This window comes from Heliangelus exortis, chromosome 18 (assembly GCF_036169615.1).
Source record: "Heliangelus exortis chromosome 18, bHelExo1.hap1, whole genome shotgun sequence".
Taxonomy (NCBI): Eukaryota; Metazoa; Chordata; class Aves; order Apodiformes; family Trochilidae; genus Heliangelus; species Heliangelus exortis.
In genome coordinates, this window is record NC_092439.1 from 4,744,175 (window position 1) to 4,764,047 (window position 19,873).

General features: G+C 36.6%; 1 protein-coding gene across 1 annotated transcript in view; it reads left to right on the forward strand.

Moving 5' to 3' along the window:
- The window catches only part of LUZP2 (leucine zipper protein 2), a 126,511-nt gene that overhangs the window by 78,737 nt on the left and 27,901 nt on the right, over positions 1–19,873 (forward strand). Inside the window, exons 6-8 of the mRNA XM_071762120.1 lie at positions 9,443–9,505; positions 9,916–9,978; positions 17,817–17,891. Coding sequence (XP_071618221.1) covers positions 9,443–9,505; positions 9,916–9,978; positions 17,817–17,891 — 201 coding nt within the window. The remainder of the gene's footprint in view (positions 1–9,442; positions 9,506–9,915; positions 9,979–17,816; positions 17,892–19,873) is intronic.

Sequence of the window (19,873 nt, forward strand, 5' to 3'; positions counted from 1 at the left end):
AGTTCTTTGCCCACATTTGCTTTATTGAGCTTTTACTGATTTACTCCACGCTGCTTACAGACAGAGCAGTCTCCCTGCTAATGCAACCCAGCCTCTTCAGGGCTGAAGATCTCTCATCCTGCCAGCTTCAGACATCACTAGAGTTTGTGTTGTTGCCTGCAGCTCATACAGTAGGACAGTGGATGGTGTTTAGGTTGTATTCCCAATGTTTTGAAGACACGTGGTTGTGCCTTATGGTTTTGTTACCCACATACTGATGGTGGTAAATGGCTACCAGGATTTGCTTAACAAGGTGTAAGAGAAGGTGAACTCATTTCTGCTTCAACTCTTCCAAAGCTGGACCCAGCCTTGCATTGCCTTCTGATATAAACTCTGATCTTGCAAAAGTTCTGCCTTCCAAACCCTGTAGCATTGGTGATAATGTCTGCATGGAACGTGTGAACTTGAAGTAATATTTTAGAAAGTGCTGAAACAACCTAACGTGAAAATTATTGTACTTTGGGAAATATTTTTTTATTCTGTAACTGGGAATACAGCGTACCAGGGCAGAAGCAAGAAGAAGGTACCTATTATTATCTTGTACCTATTATGTAGGTACTTATCTCTCAGTATATTGAATGAGCACAGCGTGGTAGAAATACATTTAGTATGTAAATCAATCCAGTAAAGCTGCCCTAGGGATATCTGCTTCCTGACTGAAAGTACTGTGGTAGTTTCTTCAAAACAGCTGAAGTATATTTTAGATGTCTGCAGATCACACTGGCAAAAGTTCCACTAAAAAATTAAATATATTGACCAAGAACAACAAATACCCAGTTCAGGAAGCAGAGCCTATTAATATTAAAGCAAACCTGAGTGATACGACTCCACAGGGAGCAGCATAAATGTATTCCTTAGTCATCTCCTGCCCTTCTCCTTTCATAACTATGCCATTTATGTTTTAAGACAGATGTTGACAATTCTGGGATGCAAATGTGCGTGGATCTGATATATGCTTAATGCAGCATTTCGTCCCCTGCTGTTGGTACAGCAGAAAAAGTGAAGTTGTAGAACAGAATGTAACCAGTATGACCCTGTGCTCTTCTACTCATAGAGGAGCTTGTTTTTTTGAAAATCAACAACACACTTTATATGTAGATTATTTTTATTTACATGTTTATTCACATTCAGCATACTATTTCCCTCTCTGTCATCTTGCTTTAATTGAGCTGTCACTGAGCTTTATTTTTTTAAGCTGCATCTTGCTGCAGCACCAGCATTTCACCATTCTGTTCACAAATGTTGAACAAATGAAAAGAAGGAGCTTCAGGCTAACATCTACCTTACAAGGTGTTCTGCTTTATTGATCCCACAGGCCATCCCCAGGGTGCTCAGCCACTTCTACCACAGGGAAAGATGAAAGAATTGTCAGGTTTCTTCTCTAGATAATCCTGTGTAGCATAGGCAATTACCCCTCTTTTCAGATATAAATTCTGTGAAATGGGATTCTGTATTTAATACTCTGCTCTGTTTTTAATTAGAGTATCTTACATGGAAAGAATTAGAACAGGCATTTGCTTTCCCATAACAAAGTCCTGTTGAAATGACTGGAAAGGTGTAATTGAAAATAAAATTGGTTTATTAAATATATTTTGTATCATTTTCCCATCATGAGCTATCTTACTCAGAGATAAGAAAAATTAATGTCCCCAACCCTTCGCAATCCAAAAGAAAAAAAACCTGGGAAAAAAGAATACACTGATTCACTGCTGTAACATAAAAATCCACTGCTTGAGTGATGAGAGATTGAGAGGCTCTTTCCCCAGATTGAATTATTTAGACAGGTACAGAAAAGATTGTGTATACCATCATATGGTACTGCATCCTAACACTATCAAAAATAATAGGAATTTTTCCTAAAAAAGGAACAATTTTTTTTTCTGTAGTTGCATATTTGCAAACTCTAGCAATGGAATGAAGCTGCATCAGACAAGTTCATGCTGGACATCAGGAAAAGGTTCTTCAGAGGGTCAGTCAGTGGAACAAACACACTGGTGGACATGGCACCAAGCTAGGCAGAGTTCAAGAAGTGTCTGGATGACACTCTTAGTTATATAGTTTAGTGTTAAATAGTCCTGCAAAGAGCAGAGAATTGGATTCAATGATCCTTATGGGGCCCTTCCCACTCAAGAGGGGTTATGATAGCGTGATTTTATTTTCTTTTTCTGGCATGTGGGGGTGATAAAGGGAGAGACAAACTGCCTACAGGTCATAGTGAAACCTGTAAATTCCACCTGGCAAACAGAAGAAATGGGGATAACTCCTAAATGACCATTCCCCATTAAAGAATTCTGTATTCTGAGGAGGCATCATGGTCCAAGTGATGCTAGTTATGAGTACTGGTTGGGAAATAAATATTACCTTAGATAAGAGCTGTGAAGCAAAACCTATTGCAACTTAGAGACACACAGTCTAAAAGGGTTGAAAAACAACCCCCACATCTTTAAATGCAGTGCACATAGTTTAAATTTAGTAGCCATTACTAAAAGTAGTGTCTCCAATTTGATTAGAATTTTTAAAGAGCTTTTCAGCCATGTTTTCACCTGAAGAAGAGAGAATCTGAGGGGCTGAGGGATAGCTGGTGACTGAGTTAACAATATTAGGAATTTCTCTTTAATTCAGAGCACAACTATTTCTAATAACAATCATGAATAATTGATTTCTAAAGTGACTTGATTCCTTAGACCCTATAGCACATTTTTAATAGAAAAGACTTCTGTGGAAAATCAGCATCTTTATCATTTTTACAGAATGAGTTAAGATTTAAAGCACGGCAGCAGTTCTCTAATCCTTCTCAGAATGCTAATGGTTAGAGAGGGGCTAACACGAGTGGATGGCATATAAAATCCAGCTGCTTTTGAAGAGCATTTCAGCACTTCATCTTGGGCAGGGGAGAACAGTCTCACCTTAGTCTGATACCCTCATGCTTACCTGTGTTGTGAATCAAGTCTCAGGCACAAGAAGAGATAAGGACCTATGGGTGACTGGACTTTGGTCTGCAAAATTGCTATGGAGCAATGCAAACTGGTGGCAACTGGAGTGTGAATTAAACCTCCCTCTTAAGTCATAAATATTAACATTAAACATTTTCAATGCAACCTATCAATGATTTTGCTTTAGAGACACAAATCCCACTTAAACCATTAATTTTGGTAGGGATGAGCTTTTATGAAAAAGTCAGCGTTTAGAATTTATTTGTGGAAGCATTAAAAAGTTGAACTATGTGAAATGATTCTGAGGAAGGTTCATATGCATGAAGAATTCCTCTGTATTTGCATAGCACTATTGTTATGCAACTGATGAAGTGCATCTTTTACCTAGGGAAAGACTTCTGATTGCCTCTAAGCAGCTGTTCCCCTTTGAATGGCAGTCAGGCTCATATTTACACCCCAATCTATTCCACAATTAGGGTGGAGTCAAATCTTGATATGTGCTACATTTTTTTCTGTATTATAGTTCCAAGATTTTTTTCATGAGCAGGTGGGAACATGACAAAAGATTTAGTGCCTACAATGGATCCAGTCCAACAAGCTGCAATGTGTTAGCTTACTATGACTATATATATGTGAATATATATTTACCTTCTTCTGTTTACATTTAGATGAAGACATTAAGGGGAAAAAACAAACAAAAAATAACCAAAGAACCCCAACCACTCAAATGCATCCTTTTCTTTTTGTGAGAGTTGTTTTTATTCTGTATTTCCTTACTCTTGCTCATGTAAGATTGTGCTGTCATTGTTATAGCAACCGTGTTATGATGCAGCAAAACCACGGTTGTAGAGATGTCTTCAGGCAGCCTCATGCTGCTTCACTAGTGCAAAATAAACCAAAATTTTAGCAGAGGGATTTGGAGGTGATGCAGAGTGGTAGAGGCCACCAGCAACAAACTTCACATGAGACAGTTCTTGAGCAGCATACAGTGGTGCATACAGAAGCAGGTGCCTGACGTTATCAGCATGGTCATCAGGGAAATGTTAGATGGCTGCTAAAGCCCAGATAAAAGATAGTGGTGTTGCATTTCACTTTTACACGTGGGGCACAACTGCAGGAAATACTGTGTCTCAGACATAAGGAATTGCTTGCTAGAGTGGAGACTTTCGTATAAAGTTGGGTTATTGCTGTGCATATATGATGGGATACCAACAGAACCTATTTTTCTCCATGATCCTAGGTATATTTCTGACTCTGATCTTGCTTTTCTCTGTGTGCTTCCCCGGTGCACAAATTATTGGAAGAAATCATGGACACAACACTTCTTGACTAAGCAACCAAAATTTGTGCTCAGCTCACTGGAACACTGTGTTTTCCTTCCCCTGCATGCCTGGGGATTCATGGAAACAGTGTCCCTCTGAAGAATTTTACCTCTATCCTGAGGCACCCCAAGCAAAACTCTTGCTAGAAGCTCAAACAGAAGAGGTACCTGATGAATGTGGAATTTTCCCAGAAATTCAGAGCTAAAAGGACAAGGGTGTTTTCTGAGCTTAAATTCAGATGTGTAGAAATCTTGCAGTTCATATATGCATTGTCAGCACTAAAATACTCTGATGGGGCAGAGTCCTTCAGATCTTCAGCAGACCTGACCACTGAAAAACTGTAGGGATAAGAAACTCAAACATCCTCAAGAATATCAAGGCAAAAACTCCTCCTCCTACAAAAAGCCACAATGTCTTTGCTGGCCATAAAGTAAATGTAGAAATGCAGTTCTTCAGATCTTTTCTGAAAAACCTCACACAGTTGAGTGCAGGAAACTCAATTCATCTGTCTCAGAAAGATGAAGGGCTGAGCCAACCCTGATAGGATTAAAGCAGTTGCACTGGTTCATTCTATATAAAATAATTTTGATCATTGTGAAATACACAGCTAGTATCCAAAGCAAAATGGGTACTGGTACATTGTGTTATCAGATAAGTCCAGATATTTGATTTTGATTCCCTTCTGAGTTTCCTCCTAAGGGTGCAGCAAACTCTCTTATTTTAACAGGAGATGGAAAACAGTTCATCTTGGCAATTGGCCCTGACACTCCTGCTGAGCATAGTCCAGGGCTTTTTGTCATTCTTGGGTTTATGTTGGGACTTTTTTCAGCAGAATGCCCGTAACAGAGAAATGTTCCAATGATGATCAGGGCCTTAGCATACTTTGATTTGCACTATTAATCAAGGGAAAGCAGAGCCAAATTTATCTTGTATACAGCAAACAACCCCTGTCAGACCTCAGATAAAATGTCTGAATTGATGTTGATTGCTGGGAATCGTTTTCTGAGAGAGAAAGTGATTTTCTTCCTTTAACATGCTTTGTGTCCTCATTCTTTCAAAGGCTAGCAGGCAAACCAAATTTGTTTTGTACTGATGAAGTCTAAATTGTATGGTTTGTTCCTCCCAGGTTGAGATCCTGATGCTATTGCTTGTAGGCAATACATATATTTTGAATTATGAAACATAAATGTAGGACTATTAAAGTACTCATTTGTGTGGCCAGAATTAAGGTATGACCTAACTTAAGAAATGATGTGAAAATTTGTACTTTTTACATCAGTGGAAAATTTTACCTTTCTGTAAGTAGAATATATATATATATATATATATATATGTGTGTGTGTGTGCTACATGAGGTAAATGCTGATCCACATAACTTTGGATTTACATTGATAATAAACCCCTTTAAACTGGACTCTGGGGTAGTTTGTCACATTTAACAATGTCTATAAACCGTGACTCTTGCCTCATGAGGTGTGTTTTGTGCATGCTAAATGAGGATGGGATATTGTAAAAAATGTAATATGTAGCTATATAATTAATGACTATAATAAAATGAGTTTGCCGAAAAGGAACTAAAAATGCAACAGCAAAAGTGCTTCTTTTGAGCTTTTAAATTTTAGTCTGTGCTTTTCTTATTAAGTCTTTGTTTAAGTTTTCTAACAGGGAGCTAGGAATTAAAATAAAAAATACTAAAAAAACCACTGCCATACCTTTCCATCTTTATGTTTTGATATTTTATGTGTGTTTTGATATATTGCAGGGAGAAGAGTGAAGGAAACCAGAATTTTGTTGAGATAAAAGTTAGTAAAATTATTTAAAAAACTAAAAGAAAGGACCATCAACATTTTGGTGACTGTTTTCTGAGAATGCTAAGGTAGTCATATATCTCTGTATATTATTTCCCTCTCTTCCTCTCCTCTTAAGAGATGATGTGCTTGGTCTATCATGGTAGGTAGGGAATGCTGCTTTTTGTCATAACATGGGTACATCTCTTCAGATGTTTGGTGACTATTCTGGCCAGATACTTGCCCTTAATTCAAGTAAAGAGGTGACAGAAGTAAAGGGATTATTTTTAAAAGTTAGGAATACATACCCCTCTAGACAACAAGCAATATTTTTTTTTCATTGCAAGTACCAAAAGCACACAGGCAAAGTAATTGTGATGCTACTCCTTCTTCTCTGTGCTTTTATATCAGTGGGTGATCTTTAGGCAACCAAAATATAAGGTTACTGTCTATATTCCTACAGTGAATTCAGATGCTTTTAAGCCTGGACTCACATATTGAAAAGAAAATCAGAACTTAAAATATGTGAATATTATGTCAATGTAAGAGGAAAAGAAAACAAATGAAAAAAAAAAAATCCACAAAACAGCACAGGGACAAACTGACAAATCGGTTTAGGAACGAGGGAGAAAGCTTTTTATTTTTAGTATGGAAGCTCTGTGACGAATACATTGACAAATCTGACAGGCTGTCATTGAGAGTTCTCACTTCTTTAGAGGACACTGATAGATGCTGTGCTCACATGTGGTGCTGTTTCTTAAGAGGAGGTACCAGGACAGCAAGAATTGACTGTGTGGGAAGAGACAACAAGATACTTGAACGTATGGCACCCACTGAAAACAGTTTTCTGTGCCTGTATTTAGGGAAGCACTGAAACCATTATTGGAAATGAGCTAAAAGATTTAGTAAATGAAGAGCTAGAAGCTGAAGTAACTTAGCTTAATGACATGCTAGGAGTTTGTGCTACAGGCTTCCCAAGATTTTAAAAGACATTAAAATACCTATTTAGTTTGAATATAATAGTATCCTCCTTGCTAGGAAAATAAGACATCACCTTGAGTCCTTTTGTAAGACTTAGAAGTCAGAACCTGTCTTCTTACTTCATAAGCATTTTTAACCTAAAAATCTCCCTGATTAATTGATCTGATTTTAAGTAGTTCCTTTCTAGCAAACTTACAGATTATGTACCTGATCAGACTCTTCATTTAAAAGCATTTAACTCAGAATCCAAATCTAATCAGGCTTGGTTCTACTTCAGATGCTCTTACTGGTATACTTCACATTCTGCTATAGAAAATAATCATTATTAATTGGGATGCTAAGCTATATTTGTCAGTGACATGTGATTTGCTAAGTAATGTAGAATCACTCAAATGGTAAGCAAGAAATTGTCATCTACCTCTGACAAGCTCCTACTTATTATGCTCTTGATAACTGTAACCTATAATGCTTGCTCTCATTTCTAAAACATTATGAAGTGTGGATTAAATCATGACTCTTTCACCTGGATTCTGATAACCCTGGGCTTCTTGTTGCTAGCAGACTGGATAATGAGACAGGACAGGTAAATTCTGTTGAGCTTGCTGAATCTTCAACACAGAGTCCATCTCCTAACTTGAAATATTTGCACCAGGTTTTGTTTCTGAACTACATACTTTTGTCAGGCTGCTTTGGCACAAGATGTGGAAATTGTGACCTCGTACTGTGTGTGTCCTTTGGAGGTGGAAGCCTTCACATTCTGGTTACTGCAGGGCCTCCTCAAAACAGCACATGTAGAGGTTACTTGTGAACTGTTACTGTATTAATGGAAGTATTCCTTATAGTAGTTTATACATGGCAAAAAAGAAAAGTGAGTAAAAATGTAAAGATTACAATTCATTCTTTCTTTGGTTCTGAAATGTGGATAGAGCCTGTTACTTAAACCCTCCACTGCCAGGCTGTAGGGGACTGGAGGTAATGAAGCTATTTAGTCCAAACAAAGTGATGACTTGACTTCCTGGGTTAATTAAGTGCAACTCCCTAATGCAGTAGTGCCTTTGGCACATCTGTTTGACCATCACCCCAAGAGGTGACACTTCTCTTTTATGTGAAACCAGTCACATCTCCTGTGTGTTCACAGTACATTGCTCTTCAGATGAGCCCCTGGTGAGCAGCAGACATGCTGAGTGTAGGGCATTGCTTTGGTATCTGTTTGGTTTATCTTTGTTCATCTTCTGTCTCCTACCTGATTCCTTTTGTGCAGAGCCATTTGTCTGGTTCTTTGTATCTCCTGTGGTTGCTGCTCTGTGATGAGCTGCAACATAATTTTCAAATAAAGAAGAAGAAATAATCAATGGTGGGACTTGGGAGAGCAACATTTGTTCTGCCTTCTCACACACTCAGCCCTTTGCAAATCACTTTTTGTGAGACAAAATCCAGGTTTTCTAATTCAAAGTAACATCCCTATTCCTTTTTTGTTGCATTACAGAGCTGTGGGTGCCTGTGTCAAACAGCTGGAAAAGGTTTATTGTCTCTGCAGTAGTGTGTGTTGGTGCATGATAGATAGCAACAGTGAAAAGTGTGGAATGATGTCGTATCTTCATATTTTAAAGTGGTGTAAAGAGGCTTTGACTGGAATTTCAGTTCCTTTGCACTTGAAGATCTGCTTATCGAATATTTCTGAACAGTTTTGGAATATGTCCACACTGCAGAGCAATCTTTACCCTTGACTGTCAATTATGGGATAATATGAGTGAGGAGCACAGAAAAAATTACCAGACCCTTGATATTTCATTTTATCAAGATTTATGATTTTCCCTGAAAATGAGAAGAAATAGATTTAAAACTCCTGCATCAAAAACCATATTGAGTGGGCAAAATGCTATGAGGTAGTAAACCTAAAGTTTTTGATTACTTGCAGTTTTAAATGATGATATTTAGCAAAAAAAGAACTCATGAATATAATCATTATGGCCAAATGGTGAGATCCTGGACCTGTTACTCAGTTGCTAGAGTGATTTACTGAAAATCATATTGAGCTATACAGTTGAAACTGGGTAAGGATTTGAGGTTGGTTTGTTTTAGGTTTTTTTTCCCATTTTTTACCTCTAAATTGCTTTCAGTAGCCAGAAGGTTTCTATGTGCAATCCTGTTCTTAGGAAAGCAGGTTTTGATACAAAGTTATAGCCTTTTAGAATTCTGTAAGGGAGGATATTGTGCCATGAGGTATCTGTCTTGTTTCTTATCTGTCTTTGCTGGTGCTACACACTTTAAGGTGTTGTCCATGTATAAAATAAAACCAGTATGATCAAATATTTAAAGGATTCCCTAATATTTCAGAAACTCAGTAATAAAACTCTATTTTTTTTTTCCCCTCTCTCAGAACAAAAGCCTCAAAAACAAACTCCTGTCAGGAAACAAGCTTTGTGGTATTCATGCAGAAGAGGTAAGGCTCTTCTATTCTCAATCTAACCAACCAAAAAGAAGTTTGCATCAAAGCCTTTTGTACAGAGGTTCTATTATAGATCTTGCATTACACATCTGTGGTAAATGTTCCTGAAGCATTCTCATCTCTACTCATTTCTGTGTACTCAAATGTATTAAAAAATGGGCTGCAAGCTCAAGTTTTACACAAATAAAATAAAGTTTGGGTGTGCTTGTGAAAAGTATATATAGCTATCTAGATGTTTATTGTACATCCATGGCATATATAAAATTGACTTCCTTTCTAAATTTTAAAGCTGATTTAGTTTCTGTTGGTGTCAGAACTTGCTACTTTTTTCTTTTTTGATCTTAAAAATAATGAAAATAAGATAAATTTAAAAACCCACCTGATTTTCTTATCCTTACTTTCAGTCAAAAAAGATCCAAGCCCAACTGAAGGAGCTCCGTTATGGGAAAAAGGATTTGATTTTTAAGGTAAGTTTTATTTCACTATAGTTAGCTAAAGTATTAGAGTTAATAAAGTATTGAAGTAATGTAGGGCTATGATAGTTGTCTTTACCAGTGTAGATCTAAGGAATCGTTTCCTTCTCACCATACAAAAAAGAGCTCAAAACACCAAAGACACACATAATACTATAACGCAATTTTAGAATTTAATTCATGTCCCTTTGTCAGAGTTCTGTCTCTTAACCCATGCAACATAATATCCTTTAAGAGCTGACAAAAATTTACATTTCCTATGATGGAAAAGAATGATAAATAAAAATTTTCACTTCACCTTCTTCGTTTTATAGATACCCTTGCAAATAGGTACTTACTAGTTCCAAATGAATCCACTCCTAATTGCAGTAATTTAATTATGGTCCTGATACCCTGACTCAGTGAAGTACTCTTAAGTTTAAATGCTTTGCTAAATCGTGTTTTACCTCAAGTAGCTTCCTTGCAACAGCCTGTGGCTCTGTGGGGGTTCCTTGGACCCCTGTTGGCCCTCTCCACATGTTTAGAGCTACCCAAGAAATGGCTTCAGACTAGAGGACCTTTATTTTTAAGGAGCAAAGGGCAGGTATTTGAAATTCAAAACCAGTTTATTTGAAAAACAGTGCCACACTAATCAATTAATTATCTGGGTGTGTGAAAATAATTTTAACCATGTGTTTGATATGGTAAATAGAGTCAAAGAAAAGCAAAATTATGGGAAATTGTTTCATAGCATACTGACTGGATGTGGTAAATATTTATACCATTCCTCTCTCTAAAGTTAAACTGGTGTCACCATATGTGTTTTCCTCCCTATTAGCAGTAGTTAATTACATGCCACAGTAAACCTGTTTCCCAGAGTTGCAGGGTGTTTATTTCTGTGACACAGACTATGAGATTCTGCATTTCCCTACAGAGAAAGAGGTGAAATGATTAAAGGAAAACAAACCAAAAAAAAACCCTACAAAACCACTGAAGTCTTGGCAGCAGAGAACTTGTGTTAAACGTTAAATTATAGATGAACCTTGATGTCTGGGCTTGAAATAATTGATTGTGTAATTTTAAATCTTTGATAATCTTTTCTAGCAGGGCTTTGTGTGCTCACTTATGTATGAAGATGGAAAAGTTTCATATTTTCCAATCCAGTTCTGCAAAGTGTTTGTATACAGCTGGCAGTCAACCATTTCATAAACGTGCATCCACTTCACCCTGAATTTGCACTTGTTTGTATTAAAATTGCTATCAGCTGCAGAGTTCAGCAGACCATACATGTTCAAAAAATGTCAATTTAACACATTTTAAAGAATTCTTCATTATGTTCCATGTACCATAAAGGACTTTCTTTCCTTAAAGAAAGCTTTCAAAAAAAGCAACATTGTTTTCCTTCAACTTTATTTATACGTTGATTTATTTAGCACAAAAAGAATGCTCTTATCTTTGTTGTTGCTTTTGCATTGCCTTGTAAGTCTAAGTGTAACTTCTGCAGCTTAATGTTAAAAGGAGATGATAAGAGAAAACTGAAGGAGTTTCCTCTGGGATTGTCATGTCAGCTTCCCTGAGGGAATGCTACACAACTCATCCCACTTTCAGACTGGATCTCTGGCCTGAGTGTGTTTATCCATTCAGTGTGTTTCCTCAGCATCTGGATCTTCTGTGATCTCCCTTGGGAAATTTAGCAATGCTGCTAAAACAAGAACAAAAAGCTATTATAAAACATCACTTTAAAACATAATTTTTATGCAAAATATTACATTTTTTTTTTTTAAATATTTTTGGCAGAAATCTTAAACCAGGAACTTGTAATAAGCTCTGTAAGCTACAGCCTGCATTCAGTGCTTTGCATAGCATCTGAATAGAGTCTGGAAAAAGAGACTTACTCGTTATTACACATTTAATGTGTAACATTTTTAAGCATCTTGTTTTGAGAGAACTATCAAAGACATCAGTTAGGAAAATGTTCTCTAAAATATTTCCCTGGACTGTGTCAGAAATGACACAATGAACAAGTAGAAAGTAGCAAACTGAACCTCCTTTTATCTGTGTTTTAATTTTATGTCTTGAATCTTCCTTACTGAAGTTTAAACCATATTAAGTCCCATAGACTTGGAAAGTAGATATTTTTTTTAAAAAAAAACACCCTCTTTTAAAACAATAGTTTGCATATTTTGATATTATTATCCTGTGTTTTACAGTGCTCCTTTTTTAGATTAACATGAAAAATTTTTTTTCCAGTCCTGTTTCTCATTTTGTGTTCATACCATAAATGCATCATGTCAGTAACATCTGAACTTGTTTGGTCTCTGTCCATTTGAAGTGCACTAAAATGGACACTGAAGTCCAGCTGGACATTTCACTCATGCTGAGCAGAGAAAAAGGATTTTTGTAGTCTGTACCCACAGTGTTCTTTGCCTTTTCTGCAAAAAAGTGACATATTCACTGGTGATATCATCTTGAGTCATTCATCCCGACTTCTCTAGACTCATTTTATTGCTTACTCCTGTCTGTATTTAGCATCTTGTACATCTTCAGTGAATGTCATCCTATTTTTTACCAGTTTGTCAGGATAAATTTAGATAAATCCCATCTTCTATGACACACAGAGTCCTAGTTTGATGTCACCAGAATATTTAATGAGTATGTGCTTAGTTCAGTTTTCAGTTCCCGAATGATATATATGAAATAAAACTGTCCCTTCAAGAGAGAGTCTGATTATTCTTTCCAGTTCTTTTAAAAAAATGAATGATTGTATTAATGGATCTATAAGTCATGACCTCTTCAATTTCTGTCTTTCTGGAAATGGGTACCACCCTTTTTATTTTCCAGTCTTCAGGTTCTTCATCCACTCTGAGTCTGTAAGGATCTGAGATCTCAGAGCCCAGTGCAATAGAAGTGATGATGTACAACCATGACTAACAGAAAACAATCAAGTGAAAATACTTATCTATCTGAATTGGACAAAGTTGTATTGGAGGAAAAAATTATCTTTTGCCTAACAAACCAATAGTCTAAAAATTCAGGACTATTAAAAAATGTAGCACTGTGTACCATAGCATTTAATTTAGGTTGAAAAACAGATGGTGGTGGAAATAAATCATATATCAGTTCCCCTAAAAAATATAAAATAATTTCTGGAAGAAAGACTTAAAATAATATTTGCATCAAAGATATCATGCTCAGTTTTCCTCAGCCCTTGAGAGATGACCTCAGTAATGTGATTTTGAATAATTATTTCTAGCCATGATTTGATTTTGTCTTTGGTAGAAAATGCCTTTGAGTGTAGCAGATAGTATCATAGCTGCAAGTATTGCAAAATGCTTTTCTTCCTCTTGAGCTCAGGAATTGTCATCTTTGTGCTAATATCACTAAACATTTTTGAGTCATAGATCCAGTGATTTGGAAGTTACACATGCAGATCAGGTTATCTACAAGCCTAGAACTTACTGAGTGGTTTGCATTTCATGCTCTGGTTCCATTTGCATACATTGGTTTATGCAAAGCTAGAGAGTAAGATTGATGGCACTTCTCTTGCAAAGCATTTGCAGCACAAGGTAATTACAAAATCAGTAAAGTTATATGTTTAATAGTTTAACCAGTAATTAATGCTCTTTCACAGAAGTTGCTGTGTCTGGTGATGGATGCCAGACAGGAACATGTTGCTAGGGAGAGCTGAATTTTCATACTGCAGTGTGATAATGTACAGCTAGTTTTTTCAAGACACGTTTGATAATAGTTATATTTTCTTCAAGGACTATCTTTGTTTGTCAAAAGTCATCATTATGTCAGGAAGAAAATTTTAAGTGTATTCTTCAAAGCAATTGCATTGCTAGCTGAAGTAATGAAATCCTATTGTGGGGTTTATTCATGTTGGAAGTTATCATTCTATGAAGATTGTTCTGTTTATCTGTCAGTTTCTAGGAAGCAATAATTTTACAGAATTCAGTTTCTGATGTTTAGAAAACAGTAGAGTTGAATATAAACTCTACCAGGAATTTCTTGCTGATGAATCTGGCAGGCCACATCCTGAGGTGGCTGACTGATGGGCTAGGCTGCTGTACAGACTTTTATGGGTTAATGTCATGAGTGAGAATTGATGTTCTCTTTGAGTTCTTAGACAAGACATTATGGGATCTTCCTTGAGGCATTTCTACTCTGTAGAATGAGTGTTGGAATTATTCTTCATGGTATGGGATCCCTATAGCTCTTGCTGTATGTGGTAGTTTGATCTTAGAAACTGCTGGATTTTTTTTTTTCCATGTGACAAGGCTTAGATGCTTTTTTGTTGGTTTGTTTTTATGATTTTTTGACTCTTCACTTTGGGCTTCTTTGTAATTCTTGATTGAGTCAGTATGTTTGTACACTTTTAGATATGGATTTAGACATTGCCTACTGTTGGATGTATAATTTTGGTTTTCAGGTTATGAATAATTTTTTATTAGATCTGGCTACTTATTAGATGTAGAAAAGTTCTTTAAGACAGAATATTATTGAGTTGCTTTTCCCAGTAGAAGCTGAGCATCCCTCTAGGGAAGAGGAGGAAGTAAATATTTCTAGCACTCTACTTCCAACAGATACTGGTATGCCAGACAGTTCTAAAATGCTTCTCCCTCAGTGTTTGTTCTCTTCATGCTAAAATAACCAAAAGAATTGTTTAAAGAGAACTGACTTAGAAAACAAAGAGCAGCAGGTTGTTGAAATCATGTGGATTGGTTATCCATCAGAAATAACAACTGGTGCTTAAACCTAAGGTGCTCTGGCCTGATCCTGAAAGGAGGAAAATCTCCTACAGAAGACAAAAAGGCAGAGCAGGCTCAGGGGTGAGGGATGTGGCTCCTCTCCTCATGCACATCCTCTGAGCCTGTTTCTCCTGAGAAACAGTTCTTTTCCTTTAGTTAGAGGCTGAGTACTTTATTAACTATTTCACTTCCATGGAATGAGATTTATGTGAAGAACGAGCATGAGGGTTGGAGAAGGGGAAGCAAAATTTCAGCTTTTAGAAAAGCACAAAGGTCTTATTCCTCTCTTTCATGTACATCCAAAATAGTTACAAGTGAGATAAAAAAGCATTGTGGAAGCAATGACCATTAAGAAAACAGAAGCTGTGAGTCTGTGCAGAAATTATGCTTCTAAGTGACTTTTCTACTTGTTGCAAGTGCTTGAAATATAATTCAGATGTTGCTGAATGGGTTTTGCTGCATGTCTGGTTAAATGGAACAGCTGCCAAAAAGTGTTATTCTCTGCACCTTGTGTGACACTAAACACTACAATTTAGAAGCACATGTCTCTTTCTAAGTGACAAATAATGCTTACTGAATAAGCACAGGAGATTTGCCTTTACCAGATAATTTATTCACATTGCTTGTTAAGTGGTTTCCAATTAAAAAGTTGTCCGTGTCAGAAAATATAATCAATTATAAAATAAAAAGTTTTACAGGAAATATATTTTTTCTTACACATTCATTTAAGGTCTATGTGGAAAAAAATGGGAGTTCAGAAAATGTAATTTGTTTAATGTGCAGTGAAACATTGCTTACTCAGTCATGTTTTCTAATTAAGCAGAATGTGTGATAATTTTGCCCTTGATAAACAGCAATTCTAGGTACGAAATACAATGCATCTTGAAAGTGACAAAAAATCCCAATTTATCTTGTCTTGAACTGAAGAAAACCCAGCCCTGACTATGTTTATCTCTGCATGTGTGAGTAACCCTTCTAATGTGAAGCCATAACCAAGCCTTTTTTGGCCAACAACAAAAAAACCTTTGCAGTTTTGCATAAGAAAAAGAAAGGGAATGGAGAATTTTTTTTCCTGAGTATTTTAGTTACAATTAAAAAAAAAAAAAACAAAACACAATAATCCCACCAACAGCAAAAGCCATCACTACACATTTTATATTCCACATTGACATGCTGTAGAAGTTTCTAGGGAAGAAATTCTAATAAGCCTTTTAAAAAACATTTTTTTTCTGTGCTAACAAGCATTCAGTGCTTGCAATTGCTGTAGAGCCTGACCTGAACTGTAACCCTTAATTATTCTGGGGGTGGAATTCATATCCCACTATTAATGCAGCACAGATCTGGGAGCAAACACCATTAAAATGTTAAGGTGAGCATCACCCCCTGGGCCCTCCCCCTGACCCACAGAGTTTTTTGTTGTGCTAAGGGGACCTGTTTCTGGGGCTTCTCAGAAGGAATATTTCACTGAGTCACTGTGCTGTTTGGTTTGTTAAACTGTGCCCAGAAATAGGATCACAGCCTGGTTTGGCTGACCTGTGCCTTCAGGAAAAATTTAGTAACTCACCTGCAATATGAATTCAACCTTGATGTAAAAAAAAAAAAAATTCAGAAAAAAAAACTTGGTGATTCTGCAGTTTTGGGACTAAGAGATAAATAAATAGCATTACTTGCAAGTGAGTGATTTATCAAAAATTCATTTTTAATGCTAGGATTTTGTTCTCACTTGATGTCAGGTGGATTGATATCACTGGCCTATTGGCTCAGTAATCTGTGAAGTAAAATAAATAAAGTTACAGAAAAAGTCCATCAAATTATGACAATATTACAAAAAAATAAGAGTAAGGCTTGATAAATGGTGCATTCAGGAAGACTTTATTAGTACACACGAGTCTGTCCTTTGAAATAATACTTTTTCACTATAAGCTGAAGATGTTTTACTCAACATGAGCAGTGTTATTAAGAGTAGCGTTGATTAACTTATTCTTTTTCATCATCTGGCAGCACTTAAAGAAATGGATGAGTTCAAGAAAGAGATTGTGAAATTCATAACTTTACCTCTGGTTTTCCACTGATTTAAACTGTAACACTGATCATGTTGAATGGAGGAGTTGCCTGGCTGTCTGGCCTACACCATGTGCCAATCCACCATTTGCATTTGATCCTAAACCTTCAGCCATGCACACAGTGAGAGATGACACCCTGGCCTCTCATCATGTAAAAAAAACATTGTTTTGTACAATTTTCCTTTTAATGGCAATTCAAATTAATTATATACACTGTTCTTGCAGAGTATGTGTTTCCCTGAAGTGAGTAGTCTGAGTGTGTTGAGCTCCTAGGGAAGGGGAGAGAAAAGTGGTGGTTTTACTGAGCATTTAAAAGCCTCTTCTGAACCTTTGTACTCCACAAATTGCATATACATTATAAAAAAACAGATCTCTTCCTGAAGGACATGTTGTGTCATACAAGAAGCCCAAAATCCCTCCTAGCAGGGTGCAGGCTGCTTGCTTGACCCTAACTTCAACTCAAATCTCCCCAAATGCTTTCCCTCTCTGTAGCTGCATAAATAGCTGTTCTTGTGACTTTTCCTTTTCTCACTCAGGGAAAGAGATGGAGAAACAAATCTGGAGTTGAGCCTTTGTACACCAGCAGATAGTAGCATTTCATAAGGTGTCTCCATGTATGAATATTTGGGTGTTTTCTGATTTCTGTTTATGCCAAGTTCTGTTAATGTGGGCTTCTCTTTATTTAAAACTACAAAACAGAGTTGGAAATTACAAACAAAAATCAGATAAATGAACAGAATAATAAACACTGTTTAAATGCTTTGAATTTTCCAGATGTATATTGTGGTATAATATTAAATATATCATACCATGGAATTACTTTTGAGATTGAAATTAAATTTGGTCACATAAATGTAACAGATTTGAGCCCAGCACCTATATAAAAAAGAAAATAAACTTTTTCTCAGGAAAGTAAAATAAAGCCCTGAGGTCTGGTCTTTTTGCAAGCAAATTGTAACATTTATATTGTGTCCTGTAAATTATAGGGGGGAAAAATGCATTGAAGATTGCATCAGCTTCTTGCTCTTTATTCCCACAGGCACAACAGCTCACGGATCTGGAGCAAAAACTGGCAGTTGCAAAAGATGAATTGGAAAAGGCAGCCCTTGACAAAGTAAGAAGTGTAGCATAATGTAAGGATGTTTATCTCTATCAGCTGTGAATGTTTCAGTGTCATTTGACAAAAACAAGTGGAAGTGTTGCCGTGATTTAGATGCATCCTTAATTGCTTGTACCTGGAAGTAGCACTGCTGAAATCAGTGGAACTAATTATGATGCATGAAGTTAAGGATAGCTGCAAAGTTACTTAAGAGGATCAAATCAGAAAGAAACCTCTCAAAAACCCACAAAAAGCCAAATGTTACAATTCTTTATGTGAAAAAAGAACACTAATGAGAATGTGCCTGTAACCAATATGACTTCAGTCATAGTTCAAAGATGCAGTAAATAAATGGGTCAGTCTTGTTAGAGCAGAAGTGATGTGAACAAGCCAACTCTTTGGCTGGCAGAGGTGCCCACTCATATTGGGGAGATTGGGGGGACAATGCAGGACACTTTAACTCCTGTCAGCTACACAAGAGGGCAACTCCCATCTATATTTAAGGTAGCTGGAAAAAATATCATACAGTAGGAAAGCAGCATATCAGGGAGGAAAAAACTTCAATAAGCTCTTAAAGACTTCTTTTTTTTTGTTTGGTTTTCTAGTATTTCCAGGCCATTAGACATGTTTAGAAAAGTATGCAACTTGCTCTGAAGCATTTTTCTCTAATCTTCAATACTGCAATCACCAAAATCATTTTCTCGACTGAGGATTTGCATTCAGCTTTGCACAGTGACATCCCTGCAAGCAATGCTCACAGTAGTCTTATGCAAACGTGCATCTGGTGATATATCCCTTATTTCTTTTTAGTATACAGAGCTGAACTGCTCCACACACTGATTTAAAATTAAGCATGTTCCTTCTTTCCAACTTTCACTCCCAGACAAGGGCTCTCATTAGTGCCAATACACTGTGGCAATGGCAGGAGAGCAATGTTTGCTGTAAATATCTTCTAAAAGCAGTTATTCATTATAATGCAGGCAGCTGTGAAGGAGCAAGTAAAGAACATTTGACACTGGGAACTTTTAAAGAGAGTGCTATTAAGGGATTTTGTCTGCAAATTAAAAGGGGATTTGCAGCACACCCAGATCTGACCCTCTGCTTCAACCCTATTGAATATCATGGGATTTTAACTTAGGGCTCATTTATGCTTCCAGAGGCTTACCAGAAGGCCTGTGTCATCTTCCTGCAAGTCATCACTGAGACAATCTTTGGATGGTGTTGCTGCTTCCATGCTGCAAAAGTGCAGTAGAAATGGCAAACAGGAGTAAAAAAAAGCCATGCAAAACAAGGAAAAAGGCAAAGTTTGTGCCAGTGACAACTGTGAGAAAGATCAGGTGTATCATTTCACATACACAGTATGTAGTGTGTAATGTTACTTATACATGTGTTTTTCAGCTACTTTGGCTGTGATATACCTTGATTTATACATCTTCAAAAAAAAATCTTTGAAGGTTAAAATGTAGCCTCTATGCTTAGGCACATTCTTAATGCAAAGAATAAGAGCAAGTTTGTTTGTTTCATTTTTTAAGGGCAAATGATGCCAAACATTCCCTGAAATACTATAAAGAAGTTACCTCAATATCTGGCTTTTAACTCTGTGTCTTGCTGTGATGGAGCAAAGATGTAAAATGAGATTTCCTCAGTGCCCTTGTTATCTCTGTTAGTAGTCCATAGTGTCTCAGCTAATATCACTCAGAGACTGCTATTTTCATTAAACATCTATCTATATTTCTGTGAGTGAAATAGCAGAGCTCTAATGTCAATTGCAAGCACATCACCACTTGAAAGTTTCAGTTTGGCTTGGTGGACAGTAATGGATCTCAACAATATTCTTAACAGATGAAAGCACTTGTGGTTTATTTACTGCAACAGCCTAACATGCTCATTAAGGAAGTAATCTTTGCTAGATAAAAATAGATCTTTATAATTTGTGGAAAAATGCCAATTATTCTGAACGTTATAAACTAAATTCCATGCAGCAACTGCATCTTTGC